This window comes from Symsagittifera roscoffensis, chromosome 7 (genome assembly GCF_963678635.1).
Source record: "Symsagittifera roscoffensis chromosome 7, txSymRosc1.1, whole genome shotgun sequence".
NCBI lineage: Eukaryota > Metazoa > Xenacoelomorpha > Acoela > Convolutidae > Symsagittifera > Symsagittifera roscoffensis.
In genome coordinates, this window is record NC_087068.1 from 7,039,409 (window position 1) to 7,059,161 (window position 19,753).

Consider the following 19,753-nt stretch of genomic DNA (forward strand, 5'->3'; position numbering starts at 1 on the left):
TCTTTTACATAAGCCGAGCGACCAAAGTGAAAAGTGCGCGTTTGTTACAACAATATACACAAATAAAATTGTACCCGAAAACATTTGGAAACAAAAATAAATTAACGCTAAAAAGCGATTCTTTTCTATTTCAAATAAGCACATCCAGATGAATATGTTATTTATTATATATCATCGAGACCTTATATGAGATATATAAATGAAGTTCAAGTATCAAACTTAGATTTGGCTCAACAGAAATAATTTGATTGCACCTTTGTATTGTTTGCATATTGTTTTTGGTTAGTAACTAAACTAAATTCCAGATTTTAAGTAACAAACTAAAATTTATAGATTCGGTTTTTTACGGGTTGTTCACTGCATCTCTGAAGCACTGGGACACTACATTAAGTAAAGCCTCATTTTTGGTTTGATGTACCAATGAACGGACTGCCATTCCTTTAAAGGTTACAGACGCAGAGAACTTGTCAGGTCCCAATTGGTCAACTCTTGCAGAAAGGTCATCTAGGGTCACGTTACAGTTTTCCGCTAGATATTGCAACATGGACGTTAAGTCTTTCTGCATGCCTAGGAGAGCTCCTTTGTCCGAATGCAACGCACATTGAGCTCGTTGACTCGCCAACATTAGAGCATCTTCAATCGAGTTTGCAGACTTGGCCGTGAAATTGTAGTTGGAGTTATTAACTTTTAAGTTCACAATAAATGAGCCATCTATGAAAAACAATTTCGGCTCACAATTCATGAAAAGCTGGTCTGTCAAAAGACTCTGATAACTCGTTCTTCTTGGCGGCCCTTCGAATCCCGCAATTGATACTGGATTCCAAGCAGCAAGGTCTGGCTGAAGAAACTCAGCCTTTTGCTTCAAAGGGGGATTTATAGCAGCGTATCGCATCATAATCCGTTTTATATTACCAGACAAGTAATGTTGCATCATCTGTACCGAGTACATATTGTTTAGTTTAACCCTGTGGTTCTCGTTCACAGTAGCAACTGTCTTATCGAATGCTTCTCGTTCTAGTTCCAACTCCAATCTAATATCAGGCTCTGAAGCTTTAATTGCGTACTTGTAACAATCTCTAGCGTTCTCTTTGATTCTTAGTTTTTTGTAGCAAAGAAAAAATCTTCCGAAAAGAATCTCAAATCTAAAAAGCGTCTCACATGCAAGCTCGCTCCCTCCTCTTCTAGAATATTCCAAACTCAAGTACATAGCACATGCAGCCTCAAATGCCACCAGCAGATTAGTCGCTAAAACAAGAAACAAAACTAAGATTCAATTTGTAAAATATACAGAGACAAAGCTAAGCATGGCATCACTTGCGAGACAAAAAATATCCCAGTGTTCAGATGTAAAAATTTAATTTTAAAATAAACTGTTTCACGAGTAGGCACAATCCATTCAATCTCCGACACATTTATGATGTATGACAGCTTATCTGACAAACTCAGACCAGGCGAAAACACACATCCTAAAATAAACAGAAAATCGGTTTCCAACTATTTCAACATCGCGAGAAATGTACAAAAAAGAAAAGGCTAGATTTATTGCTTTCATGGATCTATTATGCACAATTATGTTTTTTCAAGCTAAATATTTTCAGTATGCAAAAAAGAACAGGTCTTGGCCGGTCGTTCTAAGCATTGGTCGACCCATTGCGGGAATTTTATCGCTATATGCGCAGATTAAAACATTAGAATGCCAATTATTACAGAGGCGAAGCTTCGCTGCGCAGATTAAAACATTAGAATGCCAATTATTACAGAGGCGAAGCTTCGCTGCGCAGATTAAAACATTAGAATGCCAATTATTACAGAGGCGAAGCTTCGCTCCGCAAGCTGCTCTAGAGAGTGCAATAAGAATGAGTAGAAACAAGCCTCGAATTAGTAAAAACTCGGCTACTTATCGGATTCGCTCTGCGACCTAGAGATTCTGAGTCTCACGCACTGACCACTCAGCCACAGACACTTAATAAACCAAAAACAATAGCCACAAAAAGCAGAGAACAGATGCTATGAAATTTGCAATGCTCAGATCGTGAACCCTTTTATTCGTGAGTAGGGTTAGAAAAAAAGGCTCGTACTAATACACTACGCTGCTCGCTAGTGTAGTTAATCAAGATTTCCATAACTCAATGATTCTGTTAGACAAGTTGTTAACCTAGAATTTCGTGCTGATCGAGTGCTGTTCAACTGAGCCAAAAACTTAGCTCTGAACCGGAAAAATAATTGTGTAAATTATGATCTGGCTGACAAATACGATTCACGACCTAAGTAATTTATAACAATACTCTATGTTTAGATCTGTATAAAATATGTACTTATAGGCCAAGCTAAGCTTAAAAATATACTGATGAATCAATCAATTCGAAAAGAGAACACAGCCCGCAGAACATTAGAATAGTTAAAACGAACTAAACACAAAAGAAAAGTTTTCTTTTTTTCCAATTTTTGAAGTTTAAGAGAATAAAACATACTACGTATCGCGACAACTCGCGAAATTTCAGAATACAGACGCAGTTTGAAAATTATTTTATAACGTAAGAATTTCGGGCTAAGGTCGTCGGTGGGCGCGCTACTCGGCGATAACCGGCTCTAAGTTTCGTATCAAGTCCTACCCTCTGTTGGCAAGCTCGCAACACATTGTTTCGACTCCTGCGGTAACTATATTGCGAGCTATCTGTTAATGCGAGCTGTCTTTTATTGCGAGTTTCAAATCCCCCCAACACACAGTGGGAAGAGTGTTAATGAACTCATAAAACTAAAATGACAAATTTTTATTTAAACTTTTCAACTTGGTTTCAAAGATAAAAAAATATATCGCCAGAAATTTATGGTTGGAAAATAATTACATATTTTAAAAAAAACGAATTTGCAATAACTGGATCAATCGACAGTTTCATTTCAATAGGTATTCAGAAAACTTAAAAAAACTTGTAATCAACCCGTATCGAATCGTCGACCTAAAGATAACGAGTTATTCCGTCTCCGCCATTGGAACTTCAAAAGCAACAAAATGAGCACTCTTTTGCGCGAGTTCGCCAAAAAAAAGTGGAATCGTAATAAAAAATAATCGCTACATCACATGAGTAATAAATTGGGATGAGCAGTTAACTTTGATATGGTTGGTATCGCAAATATCAAAAAGCCTACATTGAAACTTCCGGGCTCAAGAACTATGAGAACATCAGTTCTCGATGGACCAATGAAAATTGGCTGTTTTCTTTAACTTGATTGTAGCCGTAAAAATAAGTAGGAATCTAAAAAACGGCAGAAGAATTTCAAAAAGTATCAGCGTCACTATTTTTGAAACTAAGTTAATCTAGTTTTTTTGCTCCATTTGCACTTTTGTTATCGGAGAGCGTAATTTACCTTCTATTCAAAAAAAATTAACTTCAGATTATCTTAAAAAAACAGATCGTTGATAAACGCCTATAAATGCACTTTGCACATTAACATTTAACTAACCACTTTTCGTCATTTTTTTCCATTTTATAAAATTTTCCATTACATGAATATTACTTCTTTTTACTTACAGTATGCCTGGTGTTTGATGTTATTCTTGAGTGCATTATTCACACATCCATAAACCAATCCCTTTCTTCCACCCATCTGATACTTGTAAACATCGAACTGATCCAATGATAACTTTTCCACATCTGCAAGAGCTTTACTCGGAGACATACAGTGCAAAAATCGTTCCCTGTCCAGAAACATCACCTAAAAACGATTATCAATATCCACAATATCGTGTCATGTTCTCGCTTCGCAAACACTAGCGAGAACATGACAAAAAGCAGCTCTAAAAAGTGAAAAGAAAGAAATAAGCCTCGAATTAGTAAAAATTCAACGTGTCGAATTCCTTCCTGCGACCTAGAAATTATGATTCTCACGCACTAGCCACTCAGCCATAGACGCTTAAAAACTCAGAAGCACTAGCCACACATAAAGCAGCTAACAGATTCTATGAAATTTCCAATGCTACAGATCGTGAACACTTTTATTTGCGAGATAGTTTGGAAAAAAAAGGGTCGTGTTGTACTAATACGCTACTCTCATAATTGTAAATATACACATTTATTCAAAAAACGGATGTGCAAATTTCTTTATGGAAACATTAACGAGACATTTAGCCCTAACATACATGCAGCAAATGAGAAGCTGCATTTCCCAAATACAAGCAAAAACATGGCAAAAAAAAAGAGCTTTGAATCTGCAAGAAAATCCCAAAAATGAGTGAAGCATCTGCGAAAAATAGAAAGAACTTACGGAGCAATTGAGCAATCTCTCCCCCTTCTCGCGTTGGCTAGTTGAGGTACTTGAGGCTAATTTATAACCACTTGAAATTCGCTTAAATGACATAAAATCATTCGTGGCTCCAACCAATTCACAAACTCCTTTCCAAATAAAAGAAAATCACTAAGAGTGATGCATAAAGAGCCAATTTTTTCGGTCAAAAATGGAAAAAATACTATTGCGTACATAATTGAGGTGCTGCCGAAAACAATTTTTGGCATTCAGGTACCACGGTAGAGCACAAACCGTGGTCTTTTACATTTCTCGAGGCAATGATCGCGCAGACAAAAATTCGTAGAACACATTTTTTTAAACTCGACAAAAATTTTTCATATAAAAAATAAACGTCAATTGGTCAATTGATTGCGTGCTATGAGAAAGTCAACTACTCGCTTGAATTTGATAAGGTATTTTTTATAGCGCTTTACGGTTTTTGTTTGGATGGAGATAGCTCAATTGGTCACAACGGAGGGGGGAGAGATTGCTCAATTGATCCGAACTACCCACATTGGAATTCCAACATCAGACCCTACAGATTTACTCTTTGATGTCTCCTCAGTTCTGCCATTTGCTCTGGCTGCTTTCTAAACACCGGTCGCCAAAAAAACGATAAAACAAATGTACAGTACATCGAGACTGAAACAGCACTTTTGTGGAGAACTAAATTAATGTTAAACATGATGGAAAAGCCAACTCTGTCAACCGTTTCCCTCCGTAAATAACCATGTTACCTCTGAATTCTCTCTGAGCCAAATCTCATGCCTGGTTTCAGGATCAAATATCGACCTTGCTTCTATTAATTGCATAAGGAGGCAAGGAAGACGATCTCTTGTGATTTGAACTTTGGGTCCATCAACTGGCTCTTCCGACGCTGGTGGTTTCTGGAGTCTCAAAAACAATTGTGGCCTGGGAATTTCACGCGATTGAGTTGCATTGAGATAATTTATGTAGCTTCGGAGGAGGAGTTTGGCCAATGATTTCCTACCGAACACTCCTTGTATCACAAGTGAAGCAACTGCTTCAACTGCCAGCTCCTCGCTGCTAGCTGAAAAGAAAAGAAAAAAAACATGACTTTTTATTACATGTCTTTATCAGTTTAAAACAATTTATGATAGACACTTTTTTGATAAGGCTAACCCATATTATTGAGAAAACTAGGTCATCAGTTAATTTTTTAATGCCTCTTCAAAACCTAATAATTGAAGTCACTTTCAAAACTAAAACTCAGTCACGTTTTCTCGCGCCGTTTCCACTGTCTTGATCGGACAGCGTAATTTGCCTTAACGAAAGTATTCAAATTCTTGCCAAAAAAAGCAAAATTCAAACCTTGAAAAGTTGAGCGCGATCGAAATTCAAACCTTTTTCCTGAAAAAAAATTCTTTTGTTTGTTTACCAAAGACAAAAATCACTTTTTCATTGACAAATAAAATATAGCCAATATAAAATGGCTAAAGTGTACACAGAGGCGAAGCAAAGCTTCGCAACACTTGGGATTCAGGACAAACATTAAAACAAGGCAAAAAACGTTGAAAAACAGGTCTACCATAACTTAAATTTTCGCCTGTCTCGATAGAAGTTCATTCTAGGCAAACATTCCATTCATTTGATTATTAGATAGGCAACGGAACAAAAATAACGAAGAGGAACAAAGCCGACAATCTTTGAGAGGACACAAGTTGAGCAGAAAAATTTTTTTAAAACATTAAAAAGTTTGAAGTCCCCCTGAAACTACAATGAACAGTACTTGCACTTGCATCTACAAGGAAAGTTGCTTCCAGTACAAGCAAAATCCGTGATAAAAAAACTGAAACAGACAAAAGAAAGTCCGACAACTCACCGAAAAAAAGTTCAATAATAAAGCAAGTTGACAATTTGTAAGAACTTTATCTACGGGAAAAGACTAGTTGCCAACTACAATACACTTGCTCTGGCAAGTTTAGATAGAAGAAAGATACCAAAAAATACGCACTAAACACTCAGCCAACGGACACTTAAAAATTCACAAAAACTAAGCACAAAAAAGGCAGAGAACAAATGCTATACAAAATGAGCACTTTTTTTTATGAGTTAGGTTGGAAAAAAAGGATCGTACTAATACATTACGCTCACAACCTTGTTAGTGCAAATACTGAATTACAATTTTGAAAAACTTCAATTTTCGATTTCCAAATTAAAAAACATTTGATCTTAAAGCCCTTTGAAATTCAAGAACCAGTTCTCATTGGCACTTCTTTGAAACAATTAACCGAATTTGAGAAAACTGGCTCAATCAGTAAGTTTCTAATTCCATTGGGAAATCTGAAAATTAAATTTAATTTCCAAAATTAGAAGTCGATCTCGTTTTTCGTGACCTTTAAAATTTAGCTGGTGGATAGCGGAGTCTACCTTCCTTTTACGAAAAGAAATGAACTGAACTTAAAAACAAAATTTTCCTGAAAAAAAATCAAAAAGTCACAAAGAGGCGAAGCTGAGCTTCGAACCACTTGCGATACAAAACAAGAATGCCGCTAAGTAAAAAAAATCAAATGTCGAAAAAATTAACAATCACTTAGCCGATATAATACAGGCCGAATCTTATGAGGTCAAAAAAAGCCGGAAAAAATTCAAAAAGTTATTAAGTCCCCCTCACCCTCAAAACACACAAAAAAAACTGAAATTTTACAAAATTAAAAACGACAGGTGGTTAAATTACAAACGACATAAAACATTCGAACAGGACAGATATTGAAAAACCCAACAAGCACAACATATATCTGTAGCGGCGAATTGGTTGTTAAGAAGCTTCAAGGAAATGAGTCTAGATGAAAAGATCGTTCAAGGAAACTAGCGTGTAACACGCCTCCGGTGCTTCAAGCAGACTAGGGAACATCAAAATTGCTTATACGTAAATTATATGGGAAAAAACAGCGAAATAAATGCAACCGTAGAAAAAAAGACGGGATAATCCATCGCCGCTTGATTTCAAAATTTGAACATAAAAAAAAAATTTTGACGCAAGGTTTTTTAAACTAAACTTCAGCTCTTCGCAAAAAAACCCCTGAAATAGCCGACAGGGTACAACTGCACTTTCAATAAAAAAATTGAAACAATTTCAATTTCAAAATCATCAAATTCATAACCAAAAAAATATAATTCAGCGTAACTCATTTTAAAATATCAGACTCTTTTTTCTAAATTAAAAGAAAAAAAACTAAATGAAAAAAAAAAATGAGCGAAAAAATTAGGACGAGAGGCCAATGCATCCGCTGGTAGTAATCTGACATCACCCCCTGAAAAGTATTCAATTGAAATTTAATAATAATTGCTGACTTTTTCGAACTTGGAAATTATTTTAGATCTTAGTTTTTAGAAAAATTTTGCAAAAAACATAAAAACCTCGTGTCTCAGAAACTAAGATGATTTAACAATCGAATTCGGATGCAAGATCTGAAACCCCCAAGATTTCAAATTTTGAAACGTTGTTTTTTTTATTCAAATTTTTTGTGAAAAATTTTGAAAAATATTGAAAAACGTCACATCTCGGAAACTAAGAGTATTTGAGCAGTCACATTCGGAGGCAGATTTAAAACGCCTGAGAGTACCCTGACAGCACCTCACTCTATAGAACTCAGAATTTCAACTTTTGTAAAATTTTATATATCTAAGTTATTTGAAAGTTTCTGAAAAAAAAATTTCATAACTGCATGGTTGGGAATTTCAAATTTTGAAATTTCAATCTGTTTTCTGAAAATGAAAAAAAATCACAAAAAAACGCCATATCTCGAAAACTATCAAGATTCGAGCATTCATAATTGGACGAAAGATGCGCAACCCGGAAGAGCACCCTGACAGCACCCAAACACAGGGTTGAGAAAATCAACTTTTTACAAGTTTTAATTTATAATTTCTTCGAAAATATATTTTTTTGAAAAACATTTAAAAAAACGTCATATCTCGGAAAATAAAAGGATTTGAGCAGTCAAATTTGGAGGCACAATTCGCAACCGCTGAGAGTACCCTGACAGCACCTTACTACAGGGTTAAGAATTTCAATTTTTTGGAATTGTTTGAATCTAAGTTTTATGAAAATTTTCGAAAAAAGTAAACAGATTTGGGTAGTCATAATTGGAGGTACAATTTGCAACCCCTGTCAGTACCAAGACAACACCTTACTACAGGGTTGAGAAATTCAATTTTTCGGAATTGTTTGAATCTAAGTTTTATGAAAATTTTCGAAAAAAAGTAAAAAGATTTGGGTAGTCATATTTGGAGGTACAATTTGCAACCCCTGAGAGTACCCTGACAGCACCTTACTACAGGGTTGAGAAATTCAATTTTTTGGAATAGTTTGAATCTAAGTTTTATGAAAATTTTCGAAAAAAGAAAAAAAATTGGGTAGTCATATTTAGAGGCACAATTTGCAACACCTAGGGTAACCCTGACAGCACCTTACTACAGGGTTGAGAAATTCAATTTTTTGGAATTGTTTGAATCTAAGTTTTATGAAAATTTTCGAAAAAAGTAAAAAGATTTGGGTAGTCATATTTGGGGGCACAAATTGCAGCACCTAGCGTAACCCTGTCAGCATCGAAAAAAAATTAAAATCAAGCTAGAAAATCGAAAAATTTTCGTAGCATTGCAATATACGATACAGCTTAAACCTGCCAAAATTCTTTCGTAAAACCAGCAAAAAATAATACGTTGAAAAAATTTAATTATGGCGAGATGATGAAGCCCGCATTTAAATATATAATAGATAGACGATTCCTTCGAACCAAGTTGTTTACGGCAAAAAAAGTCTGAGGTTCGCACAGTAAACCAATGTGTCAGTAAATTACAAGATCAGTAACCCGATTTACGCAATAATTACATCAATTGCGGAATTAAAGAGTTATGGAAAAAAGGTTTCTTGAGCTAGAACAATAATTTTAAAACTACTGGGCGCATGGGAAGAGTTTTTGTTTTGAGGAAACAGTTTGTCATTTTGTGAAAATCTCTGATTATGTGATTACGTAATTAATTCATGAATTTTCGGTTTACTGATCTAGTCCGCCCGTTTTTGGTGTACTGATACATCGATTTACTGGTCTACCACCAAAAGTCTAGTTTCCGATTTCAATACCCTTGCTTATCGCATATGTAATCAAGATGTAAATAGGATTCTTCGCATATCGCAAATGTAATCAAGATGTAAATAGGATTCTTCGCAGTGTTCATTGACTCTTGATAATTTTAGATGATGTTTTGAAAACAATACGAAATACTGAATCAATCTACTCTCACCATACGCTTTGTAGAAACAGTTATTGTTGCGGATGGAAAGGATAGCTTCATACACATATTCCAATTTCACTTCATCGTCAATCGTCTCTTGCTTGATTCCCTGTTCTAGGTTGATATCCACGGCTTGCTTGATCGGCTGTTCTAGGTTGATATCCACGGCTTGCTTGGTCGGCTGTTCTAGATTGATATCCACGGCTTGCTTGGTGGGCTGTTCTAGATTGACATCTTCTTCTTGTTTGACTTCCTGTTCTTGATCATCCTCTTCTTCATTGCCTACTTCACCGTCTTCATCGTGTTCTTCGTCATCTTCACTTACATCGTCTTCATTTACGTCTTCGTTTGAACTCTCTCGCACCTTTATGCGAGTAATAAGAATATCTTCAATGGCATCTGAACATCCCCAGTGCAACAGGACGTCCTTTGGTTTCTGCACATTGGACGAAACTATCTCATCAGAATTTTTATCTCCGTCTCTGCCTCTCCTCTCATGTCTCAAGCTATATTTGCGTAGTTGCTTTTCCATCACATTCAGAAACCTTTGAAACAACCCAACAGACGCGTCAAGGGTAAACAAATAATTTTATCACAGTTCTGGTTATGAGAGAGAAGATTTTTTTCATATTATTATTACAGAGCTTCGAATAGATCATACGATCTTGGCAAATAGTAAGACTAAAATGGGATCTTGCTAACAATCTCCCTCCTACTGCACCCTGTTTGAATTTCCAACCTTACAGAGGACTTATCTAATAGTTAAGCAAGTACAAATGTTGTACCTTGTATCGGATTTCTCCCTTTGATAAAATGGTTAATAACAAAATCCACCAACTTTTATTTCAGAAACTCACATGTCCACATTGCAAGCTTTGGGCTTGCGAATTTCAGCATCTGAACCATATTCGCTTCGCAGCTTCGGTTTCGGCACCTCTTCTCCAATCTGTAAAGAAAAAGTTATAAGTGATGTCCAAGACTTATAATTCTTGAAAGGCAACAAGTAGACATGAGAACTAAAAGGGAGACAATGAAGGAGTGTGGGGGGGGGGGGCATTAAACCGTACCAGTACCTCATAGGAGATTAAAGAGATAATAAGAGCTTTTGATGGTTTGTTGGAGACCTGACATTAATTAACATGCCCCGAACATGGGTCGTTACTTTTAGTCTAAAGTCCATAAAAGATTAAAAGCTACTCAGCTAAATCACTGAATCTACTGGCTAATGAAAGGGAAATCGTGTTTTAAAAACTGATTTAATTAATTAAACTGGCAATGTGACTTTTGTTAAGTTTTCTAATGCTATGAGTAATGTTTTTGACACGTGCGTCATAGTGGCGGGAACATAGCCGGGTCCACTTGAAGGTTTCAAATAAAGTCAATTCTGTAGATGGCATGTCGGGTGTCGTCAGTAGTCGTCGGAGTCGAGGAGTAGTCCGTAATGGTGAATTGCCCGGGTTTCTGCTGCTTCTTGTCCCGTCGTCATTAATGCAGTTGCTGTTGATGGGAGGGAGCTGGTTGCTACTGAGTTAGTCCCCAAAACTAACGAGAGATTAATAGGGGGTCTGATGAGGCGTCCACGGTTGGTCTGTCCGATTCCATCTGATCCGGGAAACGTATTGGGTACCCGTCACAGGGGCCAAATGCCACGAGGCGTGAGGTCTTATAGAGTCCAGACTTAGTCTCCTGGTTATAGCTCTCCATTTTTGACATTGACTGAGTGCAGAAGGTATTCCCTTCCCACTCTTTCGTGTCAGATGACACGTATGCAGGGTTCGAAGGTTTACAAAATTTCGTGGTTGCGAGAGCGTAATCCGATTACTTTGCAGCAGAAGGAATCCTGGAAAATTTTCACTAATTTATCCTAAAATCTTCCAAAGTGTGGCGCGCCGGGTAGTTTGAAGTTCCAATTCAATTCAAGAAAATCGTCCTAAATCCTGAACTGTTTAGATTCTGAAGTTGCTGGAGAAGTTGCTCAAACTCGCTGTTGAACAAAAAATTTTCCGTTGTCGGATTATATATGGTTGGATTTTCGACGTTGGACGATGAAGCGTCGAAAGGCTTGAAGCGTGCAGTCGGTGTTGATGAAGTCGCAGATTGCAGTAAGTACTGCTCGAGTAACCAGGCAGGTGAAGATCAAAACATATATTTTGGAAAACTTTCTGACGTTCTTCGTTGCGAATGGTCCAATGAAGTTAGCTCATGCAAAGACGAGAACCTTTGTTGTCCGTTGCTGGCACTTCGGCAAGAGGCATGTCGTACATTAGACCTAATTAGTTCTTGTCCTAGTCGGTGGAATGGTAGGCACCGTCGGATACTTCTTTTCAAGATTTTCCTTTTGTGGAGAATCAATATGCCATGTTGTACGATGCTGCAGCTGTGTTCTAATCCATCATGTCTTTTGCTATCGTGAACATACTGTAAAAAGAGACGAACGGGTTACCGCTCTGTGTTTATTATGACTTGGTAGCGGCTGAAGAGAAGAATTGTTGCTTTGCTGAGTCGTGATCTGGTTCAAAAAAATTAGTATTTGTCGAGGGATGCACAGAGTTTTTGTAGTCGGCTGTGGGCATGTATTGAGGTAATTTTACAAAAGCTGTCAATTTCCTCGGCGAAAATGTTGAGTTGGCATCTGGAATCTCTTCACAGTAGACTCAAACGCATTACTTAGTTCCTGAAGTGTCAGCAGGCAGTTGGCATCTCTTCACAATAGACAAACGCATTAGCTCGTTCCTGAATTGTCAGAAGTGTCTTCTTGCTGTGGTGTTCTCTATAAAGAGATTTCGTATCCAAGCGCCGAATCGGCTGTATTCGATCAATGTAGAGGTTTCTTTCTACTGAGGTTTGCTGTCGGCTGAAGTTGGCTGTCTGTCGCTAGAACAACGGTCAAAGGGAGTAATTCCAATTTTGCGGGCCAATCTGATGAAGGTTGCCCCGCAACGAAGACTGGTCCTTTGATCCATCGGGTTGTGATGTCGCATTCGTTGCAACCACGTATTCCATCGTCATCACTGTTGATTTGCTGCGTAGGTATATCCAATCTTCTTACGACGTTGAGTCCAACATGAAGTTGAGGCGGTTGGTAATGATGATCTGGTGGCGCTGATTTGAAGATTTGCTGTAGCTCCAACGGTCGCGGTTTGTAGTCCAAGTTCGGTTTTTTCGTCCGTTTGAGGGGCTGCTCGTGCTTCACCAACAATGAAACTTGAAACTTATTTCCATTAGGTCGTCGGCATAGGTGGCCCTGAAGTAGGCAACTGATGCGAGGTTAAGCTCCGAGGCGTTGTTCAAGACTTGAAGCTTTGTGTGGAGAATATTCTTTCCTGTTTTGAAATAATTTCGTTTCAGGCAATTTTCAATGAGCTGGTTGCGTTTGTCAATCTTTTCTTTGAGAGCCCCAGAGATGCCATGCTGAAGGGTTTCTTCCATTGAGGTCGAGTTGTCCAGGCAGTAACTTCCGAGATCGTACCGTCGAAGTCATTGTTATTCCAAGTGGATCGAAGATTGAAGAAACAAGCTTCAGTGCGCTGGGTGAGATCCTTTTGTTGAATCGTCTGAAAATTTCACGAGAAAAACGTCTGTCGGGCTCCCATTTGACTCCTAGAACTCGTTCGAGAGGTCTTGAGTCTTATGTGAGGCTAAAGCTGTTCCCTATGTTCTGATTGACGGTCCTTAAAAACTGTTTAGAGTTGTTGTTTTAGGATGTTCACTTTGTCAATGTGAAACCTCAGCAGCTGAACATGTTCAGAGCATGTCCATTTTGTCCGTTTGAAGGATGTCTAGTTTGTCAAGTTTAAACCCCAGCAGCTGAACATTGTTCGAAGGTCTTTCATCAATCTGGTGGCTTCAACCGGCGTTGATACGGCTTTGTACAAGTCGCCCATATATATTTTCGTTTCTGTGATTTGTAGCAAACTGAGCATGTCGTCGGCAGTGTCTTTGGTAAATTGTCGAGTAGCGTAGCAAGCAACAAGGTGGTTTCGTTGCACCGAAGATGCTGTGGTATATTGGTAGGTGATAAACTTGTTTTGGTGGCCCTTCCATAGTATTCGTAGGAAGGGCTGATCTTGAGACTCAATGAAGACTTGAATGAACATGGCCTCGATGTTTGCTGAGATGCAAATCTGGTCTTCAAGAAATTATATGACAACTCCGCTGATTGAGGTTTGTGAGGACCGTTGCAGAAGAGCATTGTTAGGAGAGGTTCCTTCGAAGATGCTAGAGGCGCTTAGTACTCGGCGAATTTTCCAGGCTTGTTGACATTCGTTACTGGGTGGTGAGGCAAACACTAATTTCCTGTCGCTTACTTTGGGAACTCCTCTACTTGGTTGAGGCAAGAGAAGTTTTTATTCAAGAAGAGACGCAAAAAAATTCTTGAATTTATTTTTTTTTTCATCTTTCAATTTTTCAAGAAAAAAGACAGGCTACGATGCACTGTGAATTTCAAAAAGAAATTAAGATAGACACTTTTTTTATTGAGATAACCTATTTCGAAAAAAAAACTGGATCAATGTAAAGAATTTTAAAATAACGCTAGCAAATTTTAAAAATAAAACGTTTTCGAAACTGAGGGAGATCACGTTTTTTTCCGCGCTATTTCCGCTTTCATAATTGAAGAGCGCAATTTATCTAAGCTCTGCTTCTTCTCTTTTAAAAATAGAACTCAAAAAGCTTATTTACCTACGTGCATTCATAAATGCATTATTATGTACGGAGGTTTTTCTGAAGTTATAAAAAAAATTCCACGAATTTTTCCTCGAAAAAAAAATCATCAAAACCTATAAAATTAAAATAAGTTCGCTCTTTTAAGATTAAATTTTGGAGCAAGTAAATTTACAACTTAAACTTCGAAAATCAAATTTACAAAAAAGTTATAAAAGTGCAAACATAGACAAAAAATCATGGAACAAAATTACCTGCACCATTAGAAATTTAAGAGAGAGCTTTCAAAACACTAAATAGAGCCTGAACCTTTCTGCGTGAACTAAGCTGACAAAAATAAGCAAAAACGAAAGTCTAATATAGTCGAAAACTTCCCCCAAAAAACTCCGACTAGAATCGACCTTCCGGGATCTGTCAAGCATGGGTATTATCACTGCACCAAATGCACAGAATACTACTTGAATTTATTGAAGAAAACAACTTGCAAACGAACAAGCATAAAAAAATCAAAAGCGAAAAAGAATTGTCAAAATTTTTTGTATCTCAATTACTTACCCAAAATCGGAATTCACTGAAAAGTTTCAATTTATGAAAAAATTATCCTTTTAGGCTGATTTGGTGCTGCGACAACTCAGCCGACAAAATACAAGCAGTCCAATGACCTTTGTTTGAGTAAGAAGGAGCTTATCCTCTGCAACACATGTGCGAATTAACTTCTGACTTTTGATTTCTTACGAAACAAAGGTGAAATGATTCAAGTGATTCTGTTAAACTAGTTGTTAACCCGAAAAAAGTCTATTTCAATTTATAACGCTCGCTAATCTCAAGCGTAAACACAAGCAAAAAAGCGGCAGAAGATTCAGCACAAAAAATTGCACGGAAACACAAAATTTCTATATAAGAAATTGGAATGTAAAAGCTTACATGAAACACACTTTGCATGCAATAAATTAGAAAGTTACTTTGCTTGCAATAAACTGACTGCAATACTGACTTTTCACTGAAAAGAAACTTTTTACACGGAGACGAAGCGGAGCTTCGCACCACTCCACTCGCGATAAAACATAAAAATAGCAGTGTAGGCTAGCAGACAGAAAAAGAAAGCCACTCAGTCCGAAAAAAAAGGAAAAAACACTTCAAAAAGCACAACTTAAAAAACTCAAAACTTCGTCTGGAATCATGTTCTATTTGCGGAAAACAAGTCCAGATACACAATCAACGAAAATCAATCCAAAAAAAAAACAAGTAACAAGCGTCAACTGAGCCGACGAACTTAAATGATATTTATGGACGGGTATTTTACACAGAGGCCAAGCCGAGCTTCGCACCACTTGCGATACAACAACCAAAAAATGTTGGAAAAACTAGGGGAATCAAAACTTTTTCATGTCTCGATAAAACAAAGGGCCCAGCTAAAGCTGAAAGCACTTGTTTGATACTTTTTGAAATTGTTATACTGATGCTGGATAAAATGTGTAAGTTGAAAAAATGTATTAGCCCAAAGTCTTAGTTGTTCCTCCACTAGAATAGGTTTGCAACTGGTTCTTTCGATTGAACCCACCCTTCATCTCATAATTGATAGGGTGGTTTTTGCACAGAGGCGAAGCTTCGCTTCGCAAACACCGGTGAGAACACGACGAAAAGCAGCTCTAGAAGCAATGCGATTCAGCAAAGTGGCACCAAATACAAATAGACACAATTTTGCAAGTAAAAAATTTTAAAAAAAACTGAAGGCACCCACAATAAATTCGCATGTAACAAATTGCAAAGCATAAAGCCATATTTTGTATAAATTATGCATTTCAAAAAATTGCAAGATATATTGGTTGAGAAAACTTCTGGAATCGAGTTTTTATTATTGTTATGTTGTTTGAAACAAATAGCTTTTTTCGGTTCATTTGATGAACTCAAAATGCATCAACTGAGTTAACTCATTAAATTTCGAAAGTCAGAGCACATGCCATCAAAAAGCTTTAAAGGTGCGCCAAAACTGGCACCAATATTTGCGACTGACGCTGGTGTAAAGAAAAGTCAACAATTTTTTAAAAACCATCAAAACGTCAAAAACTTTCCCAAATCTACAACTTTATTGCTGCAAAAAATAGGCCATGATCGCTTAAGCAGAGAAGATTCCCAAAAGCGGGTAGCTCGATTGAACACTTACTCAAAGAATAAGTAATGTAGTTTTCAGGAAAAAAAAAGTTTCCAAGAAAATGTCAATAAATCAAACATTGATAAAGTTTTACGCAAAAAATGGGCAGCCGATTATACCGGTGAGCGTCCCACATCCCGTTACTTCGATTGAACCCAAAATCTCAGATTTGGGATGGTGTTTTTTTTTAGAAAAAGAAAATATCCAAAAATATGAGTCAAATATTCCCCCCACAGACTTTTTCGAAGACTGTAGACAGTGGGGTAAAGTAAAAAGATACTAAGAAATTATGCAGGAAGACAGTATAAAAATTTAATTAAAAAAACCAATTCCAGACAATTTCATAATATTTGTTTTTATCAAACAGAAACTCAAGAAAAAGATACCAAGCAAAAGATTTTAACTTTAAATTAGGAACTGAACAAAACTTACTAAGCGGAAACAAAGCCGCAGAGCAAATTATTTGAGCCAAAAAAACGTTGTTTTTTTAATTAAAGTTTTTTTGCAAGTTTCAAGAACAACACTTGTAATCAAAAATTGAGTAGGCAAATGAAAATCCTAATTCAATTCTTACCCAAGAAAATAGGCAATTTTATACATACTGATTTTAAAAAGTCCTTCCGGGACTAGAACCCAGAACCTTTACGAGATTTAAAACGACCTCATTATCTCCAGTTTTAGTGAGAAGGAACATGGAAGTTGTTAAGGCTCCTTATTAAAGCAAGAGCAACTTCCTGTTAAGTTTTTTACATTTAAAAAATCACTTGCATCACTTGCGATAAATTATGAGCCATTAACCATAAAATCAACAAAGAGAAAGTAAATTGAAATAGTGACCACAAAAAAGAGCAAAGTAAATTGAAAAATAGCCAACAGAGAGTTGGAACAGAGTCATGAACGCAAGGAAACAGGAAAAAATTGACTTGTTTCTTAAACAAGTCTCAATTTTCGAAGAAAGAAATAGATGGCCTTAAGCCCTTTGAAATCCTAGAACATTTATGATTGACACATTTTGATAAAAATTGATTCAATTTGAGAAAACTGGATCAGTGGGTAAAGCTTTTATTCCACTGGGAAATCTGGGAGCATTAAAATACACTTTAGAAATTAGAAGTCGATCACGCGGTTGGTGACCTTTACACTTTTGCTGTTCGACAGTGGAGTTTGCCTTCCTTTTAAAATGAAAGAAATAAATTAAAAAGAAAGCAAGTAAAGCCGGAGCAAAAATCAAATTGAGCGTGAACAAATTTTAAGACTTTTTTCTGACAAAAAATGATCACGAACTATATAAGAGTCTTATCTACGTTCATCGAGTTTAATTAAGGAAATTAACCGAAACGTTTCAAAGCAGACCGAATATTGACCACGACAGAACATTCAAAACAGACGAACAAAAAAAGAGCGAAGTAAGTCGAAGCATACCCAACAGACAGTTGAAACAGAGTCATGAACGCAAAGAAACAGAAAAAAACTTACTTGTTTCTTAATTAAGTCTCAATGTTCGAATTTCAAAGAAAAAAATAAATGGCCTTAAAACTCTTTGAAGTCCTAGAAAATTTATGGTTGACAACTTTTTGATAAAAATTGACTCAATTTGAGAAAACTGGAGCCACGGGTAATTTTTGCTGCGTTGGAAAATCTGAAAATTAAAGTCCACGTTCATGACTCTTAAAAATGTGAACTGGTTATACAACACGAGCGCGGAGAAATGAATAGATAAAAGTAAGAAAATTTTTGGGTGAAAAAAAAGAAAACCTTAGATCAGGAAACATTTTAGGAACTTATTTAACCCGCAAAGCAGGAAATATGTACAACAATAGTTTATGTGCATTGCAGTTTGTCGTTGTTTATTCTAACTATGACTTGTTAAGACCTTCTGAAAAACTAACATCTTGTATGATATTATGTGGCGGCTCATACAGGCAGATTGGATCTCTTTTCTTCTTGATCACATTGTAGATGAAGTGCAGGTAATTCTCAAACAGAAACCTGGCTAGTGCTCTTTCGCCCGCAAACACAGCAATCATCTTCGCGCACAGTGCCTCCTGTGAATGCTCAACGTGGTCCGCTGATAAAAAAAAACGAACCGTTAAACTAAGTATTGGGACCAACCTTTTAGCATGAAAAGTAAAAGTTGGATCTTTTAGCAGAAAGCCAGAGCACAGAAGAATGGGTCCCAGAGCAAAGAAAAACAGCGACAAGCGGCTCTAATTTTCGTATAAAGTCCTACGCTCTGTTGGCTACCTTGCAAGACGTTGGCAGTGACTTTTAGGGTGTTTAAACAACAAACAATTGGTCGCAAACTGCTAAGTGGTATGAAATTCAATTGGTATGTTCGTATTCCCATTTAATTCAATCATTTCATTATTTCTGGTGTTAGACTTTCTATTTATATTAATCAGTGACCAGTCACCTTTAGCAGACTAACGTAATACAGATGATGCACGCTTGATTGCCAAGCGTAAAAAGGCGATTAATCTGGGCTGTGACTCCCGAGAAGTAAAACATTTATCTCACAGTATGTCAAAATAAAATGTTTCAAAATTGCCTGTAAATTATCACTGTTATTTGTTAGAAAAAAGTGGACTTTGTAATGCCACTACGCCCTTGTGTACTCGCATTATAGAAAAAACAACTTGCTGATGTAATATTACCTATAACAGCTAGCGGTGTATCTCCACTCTTTTGTAATGCCCAGCGAAGCCATAACACTTGACCCGCGTTTTGCACCTTACTATGGCCAACGTTTGAAACCAAGTATGAAAATGCATTCTTTAAGCAGTTCCATTCATTGCTAGGAAACCAGTTGCGGCGTGCCTGGTCAAGAGATAATACGCGTAAACATTTCGACTTGTCCGCGTATAGCGATCTGAAGTCATAAAAATTAACACTGAATTTGGAGAGTGTATCTAGTTGATTGAGGAAATCGATTTCTTTGATTTGCATTAGAGGATCCGTCAGCTGGACTTTTCCGGGTTTCCCGTAACAGTTCTGGTTCTGACTGATAGCAGCAGAGACGTCTGTTTGTATAGATTTTTTATCCTTAATATGTCTGCCCTTTCGCGCACTCTGCTTCGTTCGGGCCATTCCGCTTCCTTCGGAACGTATCCTCGTCGCATATACTCAAGTCTTAACGGTTTCCATAAAACAAAGCAATCACTTGTAGCATCAAAACAAACAATCTGAAAAATCACTTGCTTAGCAATAATCCTCTAATTATATTCACATAGAGCTGATGAAAATTTATTGTTTCTGATTTCACATCTTCGATATAATTTAGAAACATTTTTTATTATATATAGTGTATTCGGGGGGATTCGGTACCAGGTACCACAGGAGAATGGTTAAGGCGATCCCGCTTTTCACAACCGAAGTGAAGGTACCTTTGCATTTTCT

The 19,753-nt window shown here is 36.9% G+C and overlaps 1 protein-coding gene across 1 annotated transcript; it reads right to left on the bottom strand.

Moving 5' to 3' along the window:
- Nucleotides 1-83: 83 nt before the first annotated feature.
- LOC134851031 (uncharacterized) lies at nt 84-19,535 on the bottom strand. Its single transcript, XM_063866912.1, has 7 exons — nt 19,012-19,535; nt 18,247-18,425; nt 10,401-10,489; nt 9,553-10,088; nt 5,022-5,335; nt 3,531-3,714; nt 84-1,245 (listed from the first exon to the last, which is right to left on the bottom strand). Exons 1-7 carry the CDS (start codon nt 19,442-19,444, stop codon nt 344-346), a joined length of 2,637 nt encoding a protein of 878 aa, XP_063722982.1. The 5' UTR covers nt 19,445-19,535; the 3' UTR covers nt 84-343.
- Between the last annotated feature and the right edge of the window lie 218 nt (nt 19,536-19,753).

Coding starts and splice junctions, on each gene's coding strand:
- LOC134851031 (XM_063866912.1), bottom strand. CDS start 19,444: ATGGCCCGAACGAAGCAGAGTGCGCGAAAGGGCAGACATATTAAGGAT. Junction 10,490..18,246: donor CACATAATATCATACAAGAT/GTTAGTTTTTCA, acceptor TTTTCTTTACAG/ATTGGAGAAGAGGTGCCGAA. Junction 3,715..5,021: donor GGCTCAGAGAGAATTCAGAG/GTAACATGGTTA, acceptor AATCGTTTTTAG/GTGATGTTTCTGGACAGGGA.